The sequence below is a fragment of the Cinclus cinclus genome, chromosome 8 (genome assembly GCF_963662255.1).
Source record: "Cinclus cinclus chromosome 8, bCinCin1.1, whole genome shotgun sequence".
In the NCBI taxonomy this organism is placed as follows: domain Eukaryota; kingdom Metazoa; phylum Chordata; class Aves; order Passeriformes; family Cinclidae; genus Cinclus; species Cinclus cinclus.
The window spans coordinates 8,263,887-8,282,289 of NC_085053.1; the positions used below are offsets into that span (position 1 = coordinate 8,263,887).

General features: G+C 38.8%; 1 protein-coding gene across 4 annotated transcripts in view; it reads right to left on the reverse strand.

Moving 5' to 3' along the window:
* Nucleotides 1–2,510: 2,510 nt before the first annotated feature.
* KCNT2 (potassium sodium-activated channel subfamily T member 2) overlaps nucleotides 2,511–18,403 on the reverse strand; it is a 114,483-nt gene continuing 98,590 nt past the window's right edge. For 3 of the 4 annotated variants that reach the window (XM_062497194.1, XM_062497193.1, XM_062497192.1), the window contains 6 exons: nucleotides 16,541–16,642; nucleotides 13,108–13,191; nucleotides 11,657–11,785; nucleotides 4,915–5,215; nucleotides 2,965–3,049; nucleotides 2,511–2,622 (listed from right to left, as the gene is read on the reverse strand). In XM_062497194.1, the coding sequence (XP_062353178.1) occupies nucleotides 2,511–2,622; nucleotides 2,965–3,049; nucleotides 4,915–5,215; nucleotides 11,657–11,785; nucleotides 13,108–13,191; nucleotides 16,541–16,642 (813 nt within the window). Of the gene's footprint in view, nucleotides 2,623–2,964; nucleotides 3,050–4,914; nucleotides 5,216–9,360; nucleotides 9,382–11,656; nucleotides 11,786–13,107; nucleotides 13,192–16,540; nucleotides 16,643–18,403 lie in introns of all 4 variants that reach the window. The other variant, XM_062497195.1, reaches the window with a different exon arrangement.

Genomic DNA, 18,403 nt, shown 5'->3' on the forward strand with positions numbered 1-18,403 from the left:
ATGTAGTGGTGCTTAGGCTGGTCTTGGAAGATCAAAATCCCACTAGAATGCAGTTTGTCTGTGAAGATATTCCAGAGGAAGCAAACCTGTTCTGCTTTCAACATGAAAGACAGTATTATTCTGAATAGCTGAAATTTGTGGTATATTATTCATGGGTTATTAGAACTTCTGCTTCATCAGAAGCTTTTGTTAGTTTTTACTACCTTGCTTGTCTTCAGCAGATTTAAGAGAACTACGTGTTTTGCTCACAAAGATTGCCTTGCATTCATTTTAGGGACTCCAAGTGTCTCCAGGTGTCTTTGTGTTTGCTTTAGCAAATCTTCTGGGGCTAATGAGCAATCAGAAATTCATTAAGCCTGGAGAAATACCAGGTCACATTAGATACCACTACTGCAATCTAGCTGAGCAGCAATTCTGCTGAGTTAAGTGAGCAAATGGACACACCTGACTGCTTGTTTCTGCTGCTTTATGGGCTGTTAAATGTGAGGACTCCAGCTGTGGATCCTTTTGGCAGAGAGTCCTTAAATCAGTGGTGTGTGCTATACACACACACAGGGAATTTCTGTGAACTGTGACTCACACTAAAATCAGAGTATCCAGGTTGCCTGTTGAAGGATTGAAGGATAGCCATGGTTCTGGAAGCCTCTCTGCCTCCTTGAGACTCCATTAGAGAAGCCTTCAGTATGAAACAACAGATCGTCCTAATATTTTGGAATTAACATTTTTAAGAAACTTTCATTTTTTTAAAAAAATATTCAATTGGAGTAGAGTCTTCTCCCTGAAGTTATTAAAAATAGAAAAGTTATTCACACTGCACATGCAAACTCTTCTGGGTAACTTCTATTGACAGGTCTTGGACAAGATCCTGTACCACATACTGTTTCATGAAAAAATGTAGACTTCAGCCTGTGCAGCTGTTTCAATTGTTTGTTTCCCACAGTGATCATTTGAAATACTTCACCTGTGAATAAACTCGTGAATGACTAAAGTGTGGAAAAGCACTGAACAATAATGAACTCTAAGCAGAACCACTGAAATGTTAAACCTCGGAGTCATTAAGAGACAGGCAGAAAGTAAAAGCAGATTTTCTGTCATTCCTAATATGAACGTGATTTGATTTCAATATCTTTGCAATGCTGATAAACACCCTCACATCCAGGAGTTGCTTACTGGGCAACTGTTTCAGAAACAGAATGTACTTCTACCAATTAATACAGAAGAGACTATAAACAGTTTTGACTGATTTTTTTTTTTGTGCAAGTAGGACATCAAGGGAGTTCAGAGAATAATCATTTTTTCCATTTTAGACTACCTGCAAAATTACTTGTAATAGTTCTACCTGGATAGAACTTGTAACAAAAGGGAATTTAAAACCTTGAGTATGTTCTTCCCCATTTGTGACACTGATCTTGGAAGACCATGGACAGAAATGCTTAATTCTGTAGAAAGCTTGACAAACTGTAGCTGCTTCCGAAGCAGAGATTTCAGATCCATAAAACTTTTTCACACTATGTGAAATTACATTAATTTTGTGGAATGGGTTATAAATTTCTCTAATGTTCAGCAAGTTAGATAATTTCATGTAAAAATGGATCACTTTTGGGTAATCTGGATGGCTAGGCATGAAATTATCTGAACAACTGTAGTCCTGGCATATTCATGAAAATGTTAAGGGCTCGTCATAGGAATCACTGCCTAGAGGGATGCTCTCACTTTTGTGTTATAATCTACTCAGGCTTTTATAGACAAGCTCACCAAGGTTCAAAGGCCTGGGCTGCACCTGAGCTACCACTGTATGCAGCTTCACACAGTAACTTCCCAGATTTTTGCCAGTGTGGGGCGGCTGCCTGTGTCAGATGAGAAGGACCTTCCTGCAGCAGAGCTCTTCTTTCATTGATGTGTCTCAATCTTTTAACCTCTGTGGTGTGACCAGGTTGTGTCATTCAACCCGATCTGTGTAAGCCCAAGGAACAAAAACCCAGGTCCTGGAGGCTAAAATAGGACTGAAACTAATCTGTACTAATAAAAATGAGTGACAAGCTGAGATTGAAAGTTATTTCAAAGACTGAATTCTTGACACAGAAAGCCTTGTTGGCAGCTTTAGGTATTAACATATTTGCTACTGCAAATCAGGCATTGTCTCTCTATGGACATCAAATAATCTGATGTCAGTCAGAACTCAGTCACTGACATGCTGCCACCTGCATAAATACGCTTAGGAGCATCTAAGCAAAATGTGGTGGGATTTGACATTTGTTCATATGGGTTAAATAGCAGTGGGTGTCATCATTCTTTTAGGCTGACAGAGTTCAATTACTATACTGAACAGGCCACAGACCTGACAATCCCTGAAGTCAGAGTTTCTAGGCACCACATTTCAGTATTTGGTCACTTATCCACTGTCATTTTGTTTCCAAAATCTGAATAAAACGTACCACTCAGTTTGCAAAATGGTTAGTGGAAACACCATGTGTATAAAATTGTCTCTGAATTTTGTGGTGAGTTACGTATCAAAGCTGTGTCTCCTCCCTGGTGTCTTGTCCCACAGTATTGCAGAAGCTGTCCTTTCGGCTGGGTCCAGAATTTGGAACATAAGTCAATGGATCAGGTCGGATCAAGTATCTACAAAAAGAAATTACAGCTGTTACTAAAATAACATGATGCAAGCCAGGTAAGTGCATAGTTTAGTAATGTTGAAAAGATCTGAGCAAGACTTAGAGACTTACTTTAAAGGTGCTTAGTTTAGTTTCTCTGGTAGCATTCGTTAGATTTTTTCAATTTACGATATAGAGTAAGAGGAGGATGACAGGTTTAGAACATTACAAATATATGTATTATATATTTATATGTGCATTTTAAGTATATACATATATAGTATAATTGGATGTCTCTTTAAATAGAAGTCTCCATATTTCATTTTTTTGCAGGCCTTGTGACTTTTTTTATGTGCGTGATTTAACTTACACTATATCATTTAGCTCTAATCTTGTATCTGGAGAAGGGTTGATCAGGATGTAAGAAAGGGTGTTCTGATGATCATTCATTTCATCTAGAGGACAGGGAGGAAAAAAGTACCAAATAAATTACATTTACAAATAAACTGAGAGAAGCATTACTTCTGACATATTAATTTGATAAAAGTTCATGGACCTGTAAAAAAGTGTCTGGTGACAGAGTGATTTCAAATAAGTTTAGCAATTTATTTTCAACTGTACTCATATTAAAACTACTTGACATTATTCTCTTTTGAGTTATCAGTTCTAAAAACACCCTGTTGTCTAATGTTTTAAAACTCTTCTGGGTTTTTACAGTCATAGTCATTTGAATGTAACCCAATTTCAGGGTGATTTACCAATCTGTCCTGCAGCTTAGGTAAGTTTGTGGTGAGCAGGGACTCCTGTCTGTGCTTAGGTGGTATCAAGTTCAAATGATGACCAAGGTTAAATGCAGGTGTATGGCATTCTCATCCATTTCCAGATTTGGTCAACATAAACCTTTTTTTTTTCCTTTTTCTATTATCTAGGAAGCACTTCCCTTTTATCATCTATGCCAAGGGCTTGAAATGTGAAGGCTGTATACATGGAAATTGATATGTCTCTTGCATTTTTAACTGTTTTCCTAATGATGGGTTGAAATGAAGGCTGATAATTTTTAAGTTTTAAGCTACACTTTTATAGATGCCATTGCAATATCTCTTGTATCTTTTTCTCTTGGCACACTCCTTGGGTTGCTGCAGTGAGACTGGTTTTAATCGTATCAGACTAAAGAGGAGAGGCAAAAGGGGAGGCAATGCTTCTGTGTTAAATCCTCTTTATCTTTTTAGGAAAATATATAACTCAGAATCAGATAAATGTAATCAGATAAAGCATTTATCAAGATTTTGCTGCTTTGTAGATGGTATGTAATAGTCCTAAATTAGAGTAATGAAATAAATATTTACTTCTGGTGTTTAACTAGGATTTTAAAAGAAAAGCAGGAATACAACAGAGTTCTCTTGTTACTAATATAAATATGAATTAAATTTGCAAAACCTTTTTGTGTTTGATCAAATGTTATTGTGGTTTGTGAAATCCCTGGAAAATCTTTAGCCCTGAATCTTTCTGCAGAGAGCTGTATAGAAATACCTCAGAAAGAAGGCATAGAAATTGTCCAGATGGGGTGTGGAATAAAGAGCCTGCATTCACGTATCTAGAAATTCCTGGTATTTCTAGGAAATCAGACCCCATAGTGCTAAGATGCTACACCAAAGGCCAAGGCCAGAGAAAGGCAACGTAGCCAGCTGTGGTGCACATGTTAGAAAGTGTTCCAGAACTCTTGCCCATATAGCTTAAGAAATCCCAAAACAATCCTACAAACTAAAAAGCAACCTGACATCAGCCTTGCTGGAGAATGATTTGATGGATTAAAAAAAAAAAAAACTGGCATCTAAAGACCTAGTGAAACATGCTTTCTAAAAATGACTTTCATATGATAATTTGGCATTATTTTTGAAAACTGCTGGGAAAATATCCTTCACATATAAACAACTCCCTACCTTGACATATGAGTGAACTTCACAACAGCCCTGTCTTCATCTTTATTTAGAGGTTTGCAGAAATATGGTGCAGCCGTTCCATGACTGGGAAATGTTTATAAATTCAGCATCCACATATCATCTACTAAATATAAATGTGACTGACATGCTGCCTTATGAGCCTTCCATCTCAGCACAGGAATGGGTGATAATAGAATACATTAAAAACACTCCAAGTTACTCTTGCTAAATGAAGAAACACAACCCAAACCTAAACCAACAACAAAAAAAAAAAGCTTTATCATAAACCTAGTGTTTTGGTTTTGGCTCCATCATTTCTTACAAATAAGTTCACCTTGCCCCACGCTCATGCTGCTATAGAAGTACTGTAATGGTGGTACCGTATCCTGCTGGAGAAAGGCCCAGGTGCTTCATTCTGTTCTTCACGAGTTCAGCGAGCTCCTGCCTTTCTGACCTCCTGTAGAGGTTCATTCTCTGCTGGCTGATCTTCTCAGCAGTTTTAGCAGAGTGCCTAGGGGCCCTCCTGCTCAGGCGCCGTGCCCACTGCATGCTCTTCCTCCGCAGCAGCGGGTGGTCGGACTGCTCACTGGACGTCGAGTTCCGGTGATTACTGCGGCAGCTGAACTGGTCTTTGGTGTCTTTGGTGTCCTCCCAGTCCTCCACACTGATGGAGATTTGAGACTTGAAAGGAAAATGGCAAGAGACATGAAGGGCTGTATTAAATGGAAGCCGACAAAGATGTTCTCTTCCCAACAGCTGGACATGGGGTTTGCCTGCAATGGAGCTGAGGGGATTCAGCTCCTCATACTTAGCAAATGTTCCTGAACTGGGCGCCCTTTACTAGACTTTGATTTTCATGTAAAAATCTCATTTATAATATAAAGACTTTTAGCAAGTGCAAAAGCAAATAAGTGTTATTTTGTGCCAAATTGCACTGTGATTCTGAGAAGAGCAAATTTTGTCTTCTGATACTGCCCTTCCTGAATCTAGGAATCAGTTCTGAATGACTTCTCCACATTCTTCCCAGCCTGTATATTTTCAGAAATCTAAGTTGTGTAACTGCCTACATGTAACACACACTTACATGTGTGTTGCAGATTCATTAAGTAACGTTTCAACTTTGGCTGCACTGTTTTCAGTACTCTCTTAAGACCACCAGTAGAACATGCCTGTTAACTGTGTCTCAAATTCCCAGGTCTTGCAGCACACATGAAATTAGGATGCAGGAACCTGCAGTGTGATTCAGGGCACCTCTTGGGAAAGCAGTGCAAGACCTGGGAATTTGAGACACAGTTAACAGGCATGTTCTACTGGTGGTCTTAAGAGAGTACTGAAAACAGTGCAGCCAAAGTTGAAACGTTACTTAATGAATCTGCAACACACATGTAAGTGTGTGTTACATGTAGGCAGTTACACAACTTAGATTTCTGAAAATATACAGGCTGGGAAGAATGTGGAGAAGTCATTCAGAACTGATTCCTAGATTCAGGAAGGGCAGTATCAGAACCTTAAAGAACAGTGATATTACTCATATAGTGACAATCCCCCCCCCTCCCCAATACTTAAGAGCCAAAATCTGTTACTCTGTTGCTGTATTTTCCTTGTGCCACCCAAATAAGACCAATGGTATGTGCAGGTACAAGTGCTGAAATAACACAGGTGGATGGACTACAGGTGCATTTCTAACAAACAAAAGTTCCTAGCGAACATAAGAGGAAACATTTCAAAAGATAACTTTTGTTAATTCTTTCAATGTGTATTTTAGATTTAATGAGTTGTTTTAGTTTCTAGTTTCAATACCACTTCCATAACAGTCCTGAGTTCTCTTGTGCTACCTGAATGTCGTTTATTGACAATGAAATGGCAAAGTCCTTGCTGGTGTCAGTACAAGCACATCACAAAGTTACTGGTCACAGATTTCAATGTGGTGAGTGTTTAAAATAAATACATGAAGTATAAAACACAGATGATGTAAATGAACATGCCGAGTTCGAACAGAATATGCTGGTAGTGATCAGCAAATAAAGCAAATTTAATGGAGGAGTTACTCAATGTCCTTTCCCCACTAACATGAAATCTGAAAGGAAGATTCTGTTGACCTCATCAGTGCTGAATACAAGCTTTCTGTAGGAGGCTCACCACAGAACCTGTGACGTTTCCGGAGGCCATAAAACAATATTTGATATGAGTAAGCTGAATACAGTGTGAAAGATACGTGTTTTTCACTTTTGCAAAAACTAGCTTTTACCTGTGTAAAATAAAAAAGCAACAAACAAACCAAATCAAACAGAAAAACAATCAAACCCCATAATTAAGAAGAACACTACAGATGTTTATCTTGTAGCACTTCAAGTAAAATCACATTTTTAATATTCTGGACTAGGATCTTGCAATAAGCCACAAGTAAAGAGCAGCTAATTTATTGAGGCTCTTCAGCTTAGTCTGCAATAGGAAAAGGATTTCTTTATTTATTTTATTTTTAAACAACTTGATTTTTTAAAGTTTTATTTTTGACTCCACTGATGTCAGGACAGAAGAGAGAACCTGGATCCCTTTGAACAGCAATGAAATTTGATTTTGTTGTTTGCTAGACTGTCATTTTGGGTTTGTGTGCATTTTACAGCAAAGACTAAGGTAGGCAGAGTACATTACATAGGAAAAGGTGCTACTTATGGGTAGGAAGGAGCTATTTGGTATGAAAAAACCTGATACAAACTGAATGTAGAGGATGGTCTTGTTTTGCCTTTCTTCCTGCCTGCATTGGCAGCTTTCCTTGTCACGCTCTTGGCAAACCAAATAACCATACTTGCTGACAGCAGTAGTGTAAAGGCAGAGACCAATCGTCATCACTACGGAAAGGTAAGTTACTTTTTGAAACAGAGACTAAATGGGAGAGGCCAAGTGATAGAACAAGTTTTTTGTTTCTGTGAATCTGTAAATCCTTAGCTTGAAGTTTTGAAACACTGGCATAGGTGAGCTGAAAGCAAAAAAGAAGGTGATAAAGCTAAATATTTAATTCAGCAATGATGAAGTTTTTATCATGCCTGTTGAGATAGCTGTGCAGAACGGCCCTTTGCTAAAGGCAAGAGGAAAAAATTCAACTCGAAAGGCAAAACAAAATCAAAGTCCAAACTCTCTTTCAAAAGCAGCACAGAAGTGTGTCTGCCAGTAGCAGCTGTTAAACACACAGAAGATAAAACTCCAGTGCAAAGTACTTCTGTGTGCCCCCCTCTGTTTTAACCAGTCTTGAACTTTATTTAAAAATACTTTTGTAACTATCATTACTTTGAGGTTTGATTGTTTTCACTGAATTTCATTTTCTTGTTCCATAGCAGGCGAATCTGTTGCATGAGAAGCATGACACGTGTCACTCCTGTGCCACAAAGTGAAGCAATATTTGCCTTTAAACCCTTGGTTTTGTTTGCTTTTAAAGGCAGGTTCCTGTCTGACGTATCCCACTGTGTGCCCTAAAGTGTGTGATTGCTTACTCGTGCTGCCAGATAACTATGACCCACTCAGGCATGGTGTTCTAATAGAATGTTTCATGCCCTAAAATCTAAACACTAGACTGGTCACCACATGGAATGGGAATATAGTCACAGACACACCAGTGTGCATATCTGAGATAATGATGATTACAGTATCTGTGGTGATAACACCAAACATTGATCAACTTTAGATTTTTGCTCTCTCGCCTTGCTCCTCTCTGGCAGCTGTGTGTGAAGTGTGATATAGTTTGAAGGTTTAGTTTCATTTGCTCCCTTCTGAAGCAGTGCCTTATTTTTACCTTACTGCAAGGTTCTATACTAACTAAATTTTACTGCTCTGCCTACCAACCATGCTACTTACAACCAGGGTTCTAGACATGCTTTTCTGCTCCAAAAGCTCTCTAAACCAAAGTACAGCTACATTTTCCTTTTGTGATAAGCTTGGGGATTTTGCTCCACTAGCATTTAATGTGTTTAAGCTTAAGGCTTTCACCAGATGATCTTTTCACTGTAAAGAAGATTTATTACCTTTAGAATTCAACAGAAGCAGGCCCAAAAGGAACCAGAATTCCACTGGGCTTCTTTGAAACTCCCAGTCTGTGAGCTTTCAGATCTTTAGCAAGGTGTTTGTGTCCAGAACAATGTTGTTTTAAGATCTGTTTACTCAAGGATAATCCATTGCATAGTTCCATTTCCTGTGAGGATTTTACTTCCACAACTGAACCTAATGTACTGTTTCTGGCTGGAATTGAGCTACAATTTTTCTTAGCAGTCTATATGGGACTATGGTTTGAATTTGTGGTGATGATAATGTGTTAATAATGGGGATGTTTTCATTACTGCTGAGTGGTGATTACAGCAAACCAAGACATTTTCTGCTTCTCAGCCACCCCAGCAGCAAGTGGGCTGGGGGAGAGCACAAGAAGCTGGGAGAGGACACAGCTGGGACTGATCCCAACTGACCAAAGTGATATCCCTAAGCCATGGTGCTGTGCTCTGCAGGAACAGCTGCAGGACGATGAAGGGATGAGAGGACTTAAGGCATTTGTCTTCCCAGCATTGCTTGATGGAGCCCTGCTTTCCTGGAGACAGCCAAACACCCCCTGCCCATCAGAAGTGTGAGCAAACGCTTTGCTTTGCTTTGCTTTGCTTTGCTTGCACACACAGCTTTTGTTCAAGTTATCAAACTGCCTTTACCTGAGCTCAAGAGATTTCTCCCTTTCAGCTTCTCAGTTTTCTCCCCATCCCACCTACGGGGGAGCAAACAAGCCAGCAGCTGTGTGGGGCTTCCTTCAGCCAGGGCACCCAGAAACAGGCAGACAATAAGCAAATACTTACTTGTGAAGCCATTTCTCGTGACTGACAAAGGGAGGGGAAAAAGAAAACAAAAGACAATTTAAACAGAAGTGAATCTAAAGAGACAAATACAGACTATTAAACAGGAGCCACAGAAAAGCAGATGAGCAGGTAATGAAAAAAGATTTTGCATCTCTTTTTCATATTTTTTTAATTAAGTGGCAATGGTGTGGGTCATAGGTGTGATAGTCATTGAGAGGCAGACTAGATTCACTTGTTATTTAGTTACTGGGTCACTGAAAACTTGCTTTATTTTTAAAGAAGTTATGAATATCTGTCAGTGGAGTGAGGGCTTCTTATTTGCATAGTGAAAAAGGAAGTACCAAAGGATAAACTGCACATATTAAATATTAATACTGGCATATTTTGTCCTCATGACTCAAGTTAACCATGTTATTACCTGATAGTATACAGGTATGGGCAATACAAATTTAGTTTCTTATGTCTGTTTAAGCTCAAACTGATAATCACATTGAAGGTTCTCTGAGTTATAAGCCTTCAAATTTATGGTTAGAAATTCATCTTTCCTGAATAAAAAGTGAGCAAACTACTTTTCTCATTTCCATTTTTAAGATCTTACCCTATGACATTTTTCTGGCTTAATGTATTGAAAAGCTAAAATGATAACCCATGCTAATATTTCATTAGTGAAATAAGTAAAAAAATTCCTTTGACTTCAAAATGAACACTTTGCAGAAAGATTAGGGGTTTTAGCATCTCTACGTTTTTAGGTCTCTATCCATAAAGGCCACAGACAGAGATGTTGCTCTTTCATATTGTGGGGAAGAGGTAGATGAGGGGAGATTTCCCTGCTCCCCTCTAGAGGGGAATGGTTGTACAAATTCTGACTCACTAAACATGAAATTGCGCAAGTATTTGTGTGTCTGCATTCAGAGCCTTCAGCTTAAGACGACCAACTGCTTTTTCTTCACTTAATAAAGGAGGAGTGCCATTCTTCCACATTTGTTCAACACCTGATAATTTGAAATTTTAGCTAGGTTTCTCCAGCCTCCCTTCCTTAATCCTCTACCTAATTTAACTCAAATTCCTTGTAAGATTACCTGTGAAAGTTGGTAGGAAATAATAGGAGAGCTCCTTATTCTCTTTTTTTTTTTGCCCTCAAGATAAATAGCCAGCCCTGAATATGAGAATAAGGCATTGCCATGAATTTTATCTTATCCTTATTTCATGAATTCTTAACACCTAGTATGTTCTCTGTTTTGTGGAAAGCTGTGACAGACTTTTTTTCTTATTTGCAGTGAGGCTGACTACATTATTGTCCAAGGAATGATTCTGATGGATTATGTTAAGGCTACTATAGTTCAAAAGACATTGCTGCAGTGACAGAGTCCACTGGCTAAGCTGTAAAAGCCACGTGCAGAGACAGCACTGGTCCACAAAGAGATATAACCACGAACTGGGTGAAATCTTGCACAGCTTTTTATCACCCTTTTGTAATATTAACTTCAGCTGAATGTACTTCCTCAAGAGTAAGGAATGTACCTCCTCTTGCCGTTAAGCGTTATATGCCCAAATGTTTTCTAATATTTTTCTGAAACACAGAAAAGAAAATATAAGTTACCTGTCTTGGAAATTAGAGTAAACTACGTCTGAGTATTTCAGAAGAAAGCAAAGATTTGTTGCTCACTGCTGCATTTAAAGCCACAGTTTAATGAGATGGCAGTACTAAGGGTCATGTAAACAAATGGATAATACATGACAGAAATTGAAGCTGCCCAAACAAAAAAAAAAAGTATGCTAAGAAGTCAGTCAAAAATAATTTTGCTATTTTTTATAAGCAGAGAGATGGAGAAATGTACACATTTATGTGGGAAACACAGAAATATATATATATAAAATATTACCACTGCTCAGCAGCTAAATTTAGAGAGATCCCACAATACTTTGAATAACACTGACTAGAAATGAGCAACAAGAGAATGAATTAGAAGGTCTCGTGAGCAGTGAAATGCCACCTGCTTTGAGACACAGCGCTGGCATTGTTGACACAAGTGCCAGAGGGCTTGGTTCCAGGGTTTGTTACAAACACTGCCCTTACTGAGCACAGTTCCCATCCAGCCGCTCTTGGGCGCGCCCAGCTGCCCCTCGCTTCCCACCCATCCGTTCCCAGCAGGAAGCACAGGAGTCAAAGGCCAGGGGCTCTGGGCACTGCCGGAGCCTGGGGCTCAGCCTGGGTTAGTGTGACCATCCACGTGGCAGCAGAGGCCTCGGGCACTCTGCAGTGAAACCCCTGGAAAAACACGGTGAACTGACCCACCTCGGATGTTGTGAGCTTCTGGGATTCTGTCCTGTAGACTCCAATTGGAATGTCTCCTGTAGAGGAACAAAGCTTCTGATACAGTCTGGCATATGTCCTAATCCACAGATCCTCTTCTGTGATTTTCATCTGAACCAAATAATAGGAGGGAAGACTTTTAACTCTTGAGGGTTTATCACTTGTTTACTATGCTACTCATGAAACGAAAACAAAAAAAACAACTAAACACTAGCTAATAATTACACCATTGTACTGTTGCACCTTTGTTCCACAACAAATCTGCAACTTCTATTGAGTTTGTAAAACTGTTTCTTTTCCTTTCTCCCTGTTTAGAAGACATTGCAGTGGAAGAAGTTTTGAATTATGAACTTCTGGTCTTGGTTTAAGATTATTTAAAATTTGCATAGCAGCCTTCACCCAGCATCTACATTTGACTAAAACATAAATGAATAAACTAAATATTGTCAGCAGTAAGAAACTGGTGTGGACAGACTGGAGTGCATGAGTATTTTGAATTTTAATTTTGTCCACCAGACTGCAGGCTGAATATATGGAGACAAGGGAGTGGGGAGAAAGTAATACACTAAGCAGAAGTGGTATAAGAAGTCTTACATGAAGGTCACTTACTTCATTACTAGCTTTATTTCGAGATGTATAAATTCCTTTTTAAAGATTCACTTGTACTTTCAAACGTTCTTACATTCACTGTAATGAAGCTTAATGACTAACCAAGAAATATGTAATTTTTATTTGAAGTACTTCCTGCCTATAAAGAACTTGTTTTTTATAGATCCCCATAAAGCTACTTGTAAATAACTCAACTTGTATTGATCTGTTTGCTAGCCAGGGTACGATGGATGTGGGAGAAAACTGAAAGGTGGGGATTGTTTCAGTAAAAATTACTTCAGTTGTTTTAAATTTTTATGTGTGTATATACACAGTTAAATCACATTGGGGAATAAGAATAATGACATATATAACAACAAGAGGACTTTGTAAATCCAACTCCTAGTCATTTAATACATCTAATCTTTAAGTAAAAACTAATTATGCCTTTTATTGCCCACAGGAACAGGGACTGGGAGATGGTCCTGGCCAGGCTGCATAATACAGGTAGCACTTCCTGGTTTTTATATACTTAATTTCCAAATTGGTTTCTGAACTGCCATTGCTATTTCATATAAAATGTACTAGTCCTGTATTTTTCTGACTTTCCAATTTTCTGATTAATAGAATGCATTGTATTTTCTTGGAGATATTTGTTTTGCTATGAAACTAAAAATGGGTATGTTTTCTGTTTAGTTTCCTCATCTTCTCCCAGATGAAAAAGGAAACAGATGTTCTTCCTTGAACTTCCACAAAAGGAAATGCCATACAAAGAAAGTTGAAGCATTTGCAGACAGTACAGAATCTTCTCTGGTATTCTGTATTGATTTTTTTTTTAAACTTACAGAACAAAGAAACCCAGATCCTGGTGTGGTGTCAAGTCCCAGCAGAAGTCTTGTGATAGAAATCATATAATCTTTCACAAATGACTGCAAGATTTTTTTAACAGGAGAGACAGAAAAGAAAGAAAAAAAGCTTTAATGAACAGATGAGTAGGCAACCATTAGCACCATGTGTGAATTTCAAAGAAATTATACATCTGTGTTTACAGGCCATCTCTTTAAGATGAGATGTAAGTATCTTAAGATTTATGTACCTTTAAGATTTAAGCATCTAAATCACTATAGGAATACCTATCCCTTTCTTTTTGCTCAATTTACTTACATAAAGTAAGTTTTCCTAAACTGGCTCTGCATGTCCATGCAATGTACATACAAGATTCAGGAGACTAAGGCATAACAAAAGCATTAAAGCAAAGTTGGAAGTGTCAGTGGAAGTGAGGCGTTAATCCTACAAAGTGTGAAATTATAATGAACTCTTCTGTGCAAAAGAAATACTAGCATATGTTAGATGGGTCTGCAGTCCTCAGTGGGTCCCTCTGAGGTGACACTGCTATTACTTTATTCAAATGGGTAATCTGAAGGGTTTTTAAGAGTTGATGTGCCTTGTTGCTCTGCTACACTGTGCGTTGCTATTGGTTAAAAGATAGAAATTAGGTTTAGTGTAGAAGTGTAGACTAAGGCTGAGAACAGACATTAGATCAGCTAAAATCACAAATATTACTCCTCCTGGGTTGAGCTGCTGGAATGAGGGTCATGTGGGTGCTCTTCTAGCTGTGGCTGAGCTATTTTTTGCCACCTGTACTCAGGTGTAGCAGGGCAGCATTGCAGTCCTTGGAATGCAGCACACACTATAGCTCTGCTGGCTTAATGCAAATGCACAGGTAACAAAATGTTTTCACAAAGAAAGACCTCACAAAGGTATTACAGAAATCCTTTAGTGCTATCTGTATTTGTTCAAACTCAGAAGCTAGATAGATTTCATTTGATACACAGCAATTCAACTATTTTAATTTTTGTACTGGTACTGTCCCAGTTGTGATGGGCTAAACACCAAGGAGCATCTCAGAAAAAATTTGTTTGCAAATTAAATCTGTTTGTTATCTTGGCTGCATCATTTCTGCCATGGAACTTGCATTAGATTAACAAGTTTATTCACCAAGATTTGCAAGACCAGGTTTTCATATTTCAGTCACCGTCCTAAAGATAATTCAAAGGCTGTCCTTTCAGCCTGTAATGGGAAGCATCAGCTGAACCCTGACGTTCCCCATGTCATTTGCTGTTTCTTGCAGAAGAAAAAGACAGAAAATGGGACCATGAAAAAAACCGAAGAACTGCTGTTACAGAATTTCTAACTTGGAGTAAGAAAGATAATTCTAGAAAAATGACAGTTCACCTATAAGCAGTAGCAGTTCAAAGGAAGGACAGGTGGAATTAAAGTGAGAATGAGCATGTGAGGCTTTTTGCTTTAAACACTTTCTGCTGAATGGTGTTACTCTGTCAAGTTATAGCATAAAATACTGAAGTCACCTATGAGTTGGCAAGAACTGTTGATGATTGACAGATCTACTTCTATATATGTGTCTGTGGAATTTTTAGTTTTAGTATTGCGGTATGTGATGCTGATATTCTGGGGCAAGATTATGAAGATGTTTTATATGCAAATGCATTTATTTCTAGAACCTTATAATATATATGTCCATATACATGATTCGTTTATATATAAATGACTTCTTAAGAAAAGTCTAGCTCCAGGAATTTTTTCTATATATGTAGGATTTGCCTTTAGGAAATTTATTTGGAAGTAGAATTGCGATGAAAGAACACCCTTCGTGCACCAAATTACCAAGTAAATTAATTTCCCTGTGTCAACCAAAAGTATGTACTCTATCACCACCTGCTGAAACCAGGTGGGGCAGTGATCTTTGTCTTTTCCACAACCCATCCTTCCTCCAGGAAGATACCTTCTGTTAATGGGCAATTGAATCCCACTGCATGACTGATAAAATTCCATCATCCCATTGGGAGATGCTCCAGCCGGAGGGAGGAGCCAAGCATTTCCTACCCAGATAAAATCTGAGATTTGGAACACCAAAGCAGCCTTTTTTCCACTGGATTCCAGAGGAAAACCAGACCTTTCCACATCATCACTGGATCTTCAGAGGAAAACTGCACCTTTCTACAAGACCACTGCTTCAACTGAACCACATCTGTCACTGCAGGACTGCAGCCACCATTTATTTAATGGGACTGCTACCAGCACCCTGACTGATGGGGTGTCAGGTTGTATTCTGACCCTGCCAGTGGTTTGTTTTCTTCTATTATTGTATTTTTATTTTAATTTTCCTAGTAAAGAACTGTCATGCCTATTCTCGTATCTTTGCCTGAGAGCTCCTTAACTTCAAAATTACAATAATTTGGAGGGAGAGGGTTTACATTTTCCATTTCAAGAGAGGCTCCAGCCTTCCTTAGTAGACACCTGTCGTTCAAACCATGACACCCTGTCAGGATGTTTTCCACCTGGGTACTAAAGCACCCACAGGCTATCCCTTGGTAGAGGCAAAGCAGGAGGCTGCTCAGGTGAGAGGATGATGTGGGCCATGGTGGTGTTCCTGCTTATGCTGTGCACCTTGATCCTTGAAGGGTGGTGCTGGGGGCTGCTCCTTGGGCATCCTGCTGTGTCAGAGTGTGCAGAAACGTGGGCACTGCTGAAGAATGAGGAATATTGACCTATTTTCTACTCTGAAACTAGCAACTGCTGCCTCCATTTGTCCTGACTGTATTTTCTGATATTTTTTCTTCAACTCTCTGAAGCTGTGCTTTTCCCTGATTCTCACTGTCATCACTACTTCCTGGATTCTGAGCTACAAGGTTGGTTTGCTGCTCTTTCTTCACCCACTGTCTCTGTAACCACTGAATGCATTCCTTGCAAGGGTGAGAATGGCTTGCTTACTTTACAGTGTAGTGACAGGGCCTCTGCAGGTCTAGTCAACATGAGTAAGAGAGGACACTATGAAGTAATTGAGACTTTTATCAGCAAATGCAGAAGACTAATAAGTTTACAAATTAAAGTAATTGTGTTGTTTCTGTTAGGGGCATGATGCTGTGGGAATGGGCACTGCCTTTATTCCTGCAGAGTACCAGCACTATTGTATAACGTGTAATCTGTAATTAATATAGGCTTTACCAAAGCTATTTGACTATGGAAAGGTACATAAACAGTGTTACATTATGCAACATCAGATTTTGTGCAGTCACAGGGTGATTTTGGGATTGGTAACTGAACTAACACATAGAGCGTGGTCCATTATCTTTTGCCATTGACTGTTCCTGGTATAAACATACTTTAACATATCCTAGGTCAGAAAATAGGGTCATCTAGTAATTAAGCACAATAAAATGTGTGGCAACATTTGTGTTAAGTTACTGTTCATAGTACCTGATAAAGCAGTGTGTCCAGCATGCTGATGCTGAAAACCCTGCCAGCAGCAAAGGGCAGTCGAAACATAAATGCCAGATTAGATCCCTTCTCCCGCTCTTTCTGTTGAGGAATTAAAAAATAGGAAACATTTTTAATGCTGGTTTTGGAAGGACTGTGGCAAAAACACAAAATAGATATTATCTTGAAAGAAGTCAAAAGTGTAAAATTCCTTTACTCTCAACATTGTTTCTTCCTACAAATATGCAGCATATTTGTTCAATAGGTACAGTTTTGCAGGCTGAAAGATACTGATCAATGTATATGTTGTTTCAGTCATCACATCTCAAACTGCATGGGCATATTCCACCAGATCAGTTTTCAAAAGATGGAGGGATATCAACTGTGCTTTAGCTCCTGTTAACCTGTTCCAATTCCTTAGTTCTGGCAGTGGGCTGTCATCCTGGTCCAGGAAGTCTCCTAGTAACAGGAAACATGAACAGAATCTGATATAAAAGGGAAGAAATGGCACAGGGGTCTATCAGTGCCCTGGTGCTGCTGGCTACACTCTTTCTGGTACTGACCAGGATGCCATTTGCCTTGTGGCTACCTTGACACACGCTGGCTCAGGCTGTCAACCAGCACCCCCATCCTTGAGCAGTTTTCCAGCCACCCTGCCCCATCCTGCAGTGCTGCAGGAGGTAACTGTGACCCAAGGGCAGGACCCAGCCCTTGGCCTTGCTAACCTTCATATGACTGCACCAGGCCCGTTTAGTTTCCTTCCATCTCTTCTACAGCCTTGTTTTTCCTTCATTCTTGCTTCAAAGAGACTTGTGAGAAATATAATCCTAGTTTCTTGCAAGAACAAATTAATTTTCTGGTGTTGATCTGGAATAACTTCCTAAGAACCTGTCAGTTCAACAGCCAAATTTGTGTGCTAATAGGTTGTACAATTTTAGAATTTATAAAAATTGTTAAGAGAGCTATGTAAAATAAGACACCAATAATAAGAGGTACCAATCTCTTTTTATAACTCATATGTCATTATTGTTTTTTATTACTTAATGTTAATTCAAATCTACTTAATACCTGAATTACCTTTAAGAAAAAAAAAAACAATGGAGACAGGAAACAGGAGGCCCCATACTGAAGGTCAAAAAAGCAGCCTTAATTTGTAAATCACTGCAAATATACTGGCCCACCCCAGATACATTTCTGCTCACCTAACATCTGTGTGCTTATCCCTGTGGAAGATAAAAAACCACAGAATTGGGTTTGATTAAAAGATACAGGAACTTGTACTTATTTCAAAATGATCACTTACAGCTTTGGAATTTTTATCAATAACACCTGCAATATTTATTCGGAAAAATCCAGAGCAAAATATAGTCTAAATCTTATCCAAAACATTACAAACCCTTTCTTTCAAGAAAGAGGGAGTGGTTACCTCATGTTTTCTCTTATGCAAGACAAATGGAGAACATAGATTTCAAGTTTAGGGTGTGGGTGTTTTGTTTTTCCTTTTCTCTGTAGTCTAAAGGCCACTGCTGTTGCGTATGCCAGTGCTGAGTTTAGTGTCAGATTTATTTATCTCTAAAATAAAAGTTGCAGCTGCAACAGCAGATGGACATCTGATTTGTGTATCTGTCTTCTGCAGCCCATTAGGTTGAAAAGCCAATTTTGGAAGTGTGTTTCACTGCTACCTCAAGGCAACTTGCCTGACGTTCTCAGTCTTTCCGAAAATGAGGTGCTTAATGCAGAAATAACAAGCAACTGTATGTTTGACTGCTTTAGGTAATTTTTACTGGCGTTTTTAATTGCCTTTCATTTTGCATGAGGGAGTTCTGAAACTCAAATGAACTACAGCACCACCTGTGAAGTTCT